This window comes from Quercus robur, chromosome 10 (genome assembly GCF_932294415.1).
Source record: "Quercus robur chromosome 10, dhQueRobu3.1, whole genome shotgun sequence".
In the NCBI taxonomy this organism is placed as follows: Eukaryota; Viridiplantae; Streptophyta; class Magnoliopsida; order Fagales; family Fagaceae; genus Quercus; species Quercus robur.
The window spans coordinates 26,803,530-26,808,434 of NC_065543.1; the positions used below are offsets into that span (position 1 = coordinate 26,803,530).

Genomic DNA, 4,905 nt, shown 5'->3' on the forward strand with positions numbered 1-4,905 from the left:
AACCAAGTTTGGCTCCGTACAGGATGCTGGCTCAGAAAATGGAAGAAAAGTTTTCCACATTTGAGATAGAGCATGCTCAGATGAGCGAAAATCAATAAGCGAACATACTATTAGCGTTGGGCTCATAGATAGCCTTCGAAGGAAATAGTACTAGATTTGAAGTCAACAAGCGAAGAGGGTCCATTGTTGAAATACTTTAGGAAAGGTTCCAAGAAAAGCAAGGGTGTGAAGAGTATTGGAGGGTTCCCATTAAGGAAGCCCTGTTAAAGGAAGGAGATATGGCAGAATTAAAAGTGTTAAAGGACTATGTCCTGATGAAAGGGATGATGTATCACAGAATGTTAGGAAGAATTTTGTCAAGATGCGTGGGGCATGAAGAGGCCCAAAGAAAATTGAAGGAAGTACACGACAGAACCTGTGGGCTCCGTGGTGAGATCAGCCTTTACCGCAGGCCTTAGAGGGCAGGATTTTATTGGCCAAACATGGGCAAGGACACGGACCTAGTCCAAACCAAGAGTAAGGCCTGCCATTTGGCCGTGGATAGGGAAGAAAGTTATGCCATGTTCACCAATGAAGATTGGAGAAGCCTATTCGTGCAATACCTAACAAAAGGCGTCTTGCCACAGAAGCATAGTGAAAGATATAAACTCAGGAAGCTAGCTACCCGCTACTTCCTACATAAGGGAATTCTTTTCAAAAATGGATACGATGGGGACCCATTACAATGTTTAGGTCCCGAAGAGGCCGGAGAAATGTTAAAGGAAGTACATACAGGGGAATGTGGAGAGCACCTAGGAAAGAATAAGCTATATTGGTGCATGCTGCAGATGGGTTATTACTGGCCCACTATGAAAGGGGATGCGGCAGAATTAGTGAAAAAATTTCACAACTACCAAGTGCAAGCTAATTTGATTCACACCCACCCGCAAAGCATACATAGCATGGTCACCTCATGGCCCTTTCACAATTAGGGGCTCGATTTGGTGGGACTAGTTAATCCACCTTCACGTGGATGCATATGGATCCTTGTGGCTAAGGAATACTTCACTGAATGGGCATGGGAGGAGTTGCGGCAAACTTCATCAAAGAAAACATAATTGTCCAATTTGGGGTGCCTCAGAGAATCATAGGTGACAATGGTACTCAATTTGTCAACAGAGAGGTAAGAAAGATGCTGGAGTTTTACCAGGTCAAGTACCATCGGTCATCGCCTTATTACCCCAAAAGGAATGGGTAGGCGAAAGCAACAAACAAAACATTTATCAAGATTATCAACAAGATGAGCCAGGAGTACACCGAAGGGTGGGTAACATATCTGCCAGATGCCCTTTCGGCTTACCAGAGCTCACCCAAATTTGCCACAGGATTTTCTCCCTTCACCTTAGTCTATGGAACAAAGGTGATGCGTCCAACAAAAGTGATGCTACCTTCTTTAAAGATTATGCAAGTGCGAAAGAAGGAAAAAGATAAGGAAGTCTTTGCGGTAGAAAGATGTGAGGACCTGGAAGGGTTGGATGAAAAAAAGGAAGAAGCCCAAAAGTGTAACCACAGATACAGGCAAAGAATGACTGAAGCTTATGGTAGGACAACTAAAGAAAGGGTGTTTGAAGAAGTACAACTTGTGTTGAAAATAGCAGACCACATCAAGCGAGGTATAGCAGGACCATCTAAATTCTTGCCAAAATAGGAGACACCCTTTGTGGTAAGGGAAGCACATGCAAGTGGGTATTATAGTTTAGCCTAGATGGATGGAAGATATTTAATAGACCCCACTAATGGCAAATGGCTAAAGCGCTATTATGCCTAGGAAAAATTATGTAGTTATTCCTTTCCTTTATGTTTTTTTTTTTCCTCCAAGTGACCACCCTTGCAAGGGATAATGTCACAAGAAAGCGTTGTAGTGTGTTTTCATTTGTAGTTGACGATTAAGTGCAAAAAAAAACAAAGAGTAATGAAGACCATGGAATATTATCAAAACATATTGTATCATAAAACATAGCAGTAGCAGTAGCAGATATGGCACAATAGATTACAAACCCAAAATATATAAGTCATACCAGACTTATCGAATAAGTGCTAGAAAAATAAAAGTGTGCTGAGTAGGGAGAAAGGGGAGATAAGTAAACTTGGGGGATGGAAATAAAGCTACATAATAGGTGATAGACTAATCAAATGCCTGAAATAAGGGTCTGATCTCCAAAGCGACTGGAGCCAATAACACCAGAAAGAAGATGCTCATGACGTGCTTCTAAGTCTACCACCTCCTTCTTCAAACTCTCGATGTGAGCATCTATAGCATCCACAGCAAGCTGAACCCTTTTCGTAAAGAAGGCTTGAGCAACCTCTCGCAAGTGATCCAACAAAAACTCCATAGCAAATCCAACCCTGATCAACTCCTGAACCACGACCCTCCACTGCAGAATCCTCTCAACAGACACTGTGTCGATGAAGTTATGCTCAATGTTGTTCATCACACTCCCCAATAACTTAAGGAAGTGCTCCCTCATGAATCAACCAAAGATAAATCCCTACATAAAGTCCCCACGGTTGTTATAGACTGCCTCCAAGTGGGAAATGCACTCCTCGAGAACCCAAAAGCCATGAAAGTCCACATAAGGAGCTCCAGCACCCCAGAAGTCCAAAGGATCAAGGTCATTGGTCTCGGGCAGGTCAAATCAGGCAAAGAAGATAACGGCCTCACTTGCCGGATCAGGAACGGTGACAGAACTACTGCCAACCTCAAATCGAGAAGTCGAAGCCACCTCAACAGGAGTCGGACTTGAAAAGAGATACAAGGCACAGCATGAGTTCACAAGGAATAGGCAAAATGAAGGAATGAGTGGGGGCTACGAGTATAGCAGAAGCAGGAGTTGTGAACATCGCAAGGCCTGCTGCAATCTTAGGCTCTTCAGGAATGTCTATAGCTGCGATAAAAAAAAATAAAAAAGAATGATGTGCAAAGTGGTCAAAGGGTTGCACCAGGAAATGACAAGAAGAAAGGAAAAACAACATTTGCTAAGGACAAAAGACACATACCGATAGCCTCAGCTTCTTGCTCACTGCTATCACTATCCATATCAGAATCAGAAACCCTTGTCTTCATGACGACTCATCCTTGAAGTCCTCAAGGACCTCCTTAGACCCCTCATCATAAGACAAATCTGCATCAGGCCCTTGGGTGGTGGAGCTAGGAAAGGAAGAAGGAGTGACCACCAAGGAGGAGCCATCCTTCACGACCTAGAAAAGGGCAACAAAGGGATCACTGGCGGAGATGACCAAAGGAGCAGCAAGAGAAGCACTCCCAGTCTGAGATGCGTCTATAGGAGTGACTTCTTTTTGGGGAGTGGGGATCTTAGCAGGAATAGGGATAGACTCACCAACCCTCTCGACCTGAGTACTCCCCTTGGTAGGAACGGGCTTAGGTGAAGGAATTGGAGCCTCAGTAGGAGCCCCCTGTACAGAAGTAGAAGCAGAGGCCATGACCTCGACAATGACATCTACCCCATCAAAGAAGCCCTCCACAGGCATGCCCATAGTAACAGGAACTTCCCCACTCGTGGGGTGATAAACAGAAAGGGGCTCGGGATCAACCTAAAAAAAAATAAAAATAAAAATAAAAATAAAATAAAAATAAAAAATAAAAAGAGAAAGAAAGAAGGCAGGTGTTAAGACAAGGGGAAGGAATAAATAAATATGCAAAAGAGAGAAAGCACATGGCAATGTGGCAATGAAGGTGCATGCAAAGGAAAAGAATGTACCTCAAACTCAGACTCATCAAGCAATATAGGGCGAGTGGCCAAAGTGTCTTCCTTATGCTTAGACTACCAAGAAAAAAAATGAATAAGCATGCATATGGAGTTAGCCGCAGGAAAACCCCATAAATAATTGAAATAAAGAAAAAGTGAAGTTTAGAGATAACATACTCTCCTCTTAGCAATGGTAGATGAGGCTGGTGAAAATGTCTTCCTTTTACTGCCACGAGTTCTGCTCTAAGGAGGAGCATCCACAAATGGCCTTGGAGCGGAGGGCTTAGTCTTGCTTGCAGTAGAATGCCTGCTAGAATAAGTGCAAGTAGAAGGAGGAAGAGAACTCTCAAGGACTGTATTTCCAATAGGAGGAAGGCCACCCCATATGGAATAATGTCAAAACAGGCAGAGGAATCATCCCCAATCTTGGCAAATTTGGACTTAGCAGTCTGAGACACTGAGCCTTTCTTCGCAGGTACAGGAGGTTCACCATCTTCACCTTCTTCTCCCAACCTGCAGGATACTCACCAGCATACAGATACCACCCTTTCTCCTTCTCTTGCCACTTAAATATGATGGACCTGCTTTGTTTCCTAGCATATGCCACCACGGACTTGGTAGGGAGCAGCAATCATAGGTTGGCAGAAATAATGGCATGAAGACCCTTAGAAGGAATAAGGGAAAAACCACAATCACCTAGCAACTCATGCCCAAAGGAGGTCATCACAACCTGCCAATACCTATGCATCGCAACAATACAAAGGCCCGCTCTCTGTAAACCCAGAATGGTGATTGCTATGAAGTGCTTGCTCCAAAACTCAAAAGCACTGGGGCACAGAAAAGGCTGGACAAAAGTAGTAGACTCTAAGACGACAATAAAATCATCGGGTATGTCCTAATCCAACCTAAACTGCCTCCTTACTCTGTTAGCAGGATAATGAATGAAACAAATACCCTCATTGGCCAGATAACGCAACCACCCAATATTGGTGGTTGCCAAGTACGTGATCCCCCTCTCATCAAAGGTAGTCAATGGGGTGGTGCTCCCAGTAGTGTCTGTAAAGGGACCCATGACTGAGTCAACACATGTGAAACCACTGCCTAAACCTTGGTAAGCTCTCCAAGAAAAACCAACTCCTTTGTCAAAAACCTAAACAGC

The 4,905-nt window shown here is 43.8% G+C and overlaps 2 protein-coding genes across 2 annotated transcripts in view; both read left to right on the top strand.

Annotated features, from left to right (window-relative positions):
* LOC126703987 (uncharacterized) overlaps positions 1-98 on the top strand; it is a 342-nt gene extending 244 nt beyond the window's left edge. Inside the window, exon 1 of the mRNA XM_050403032.1 lies at positions 1-98. This exon is cut by the window's left edge and continues 244 nt beyond it. Coding sequence (XP_050258989.1) covers positions 1-98 — 98 coding nt within the window.
* Positions 99-482: 384 nt separating this feature from the next.
* LOC126703988 (uncharacterized) lies at positions 483-971 on the top strand. Its single transcript, XM_050403033.1, has one exon. The coding sequence runs from the start codon at positions 483-485 to the stop codon at positions 969-971; it is 489 nt and encodes a 162-aa protein (XP_050258990.1).
* Positions 972-4,905: the final 3,934 nt, after the last annotated feature.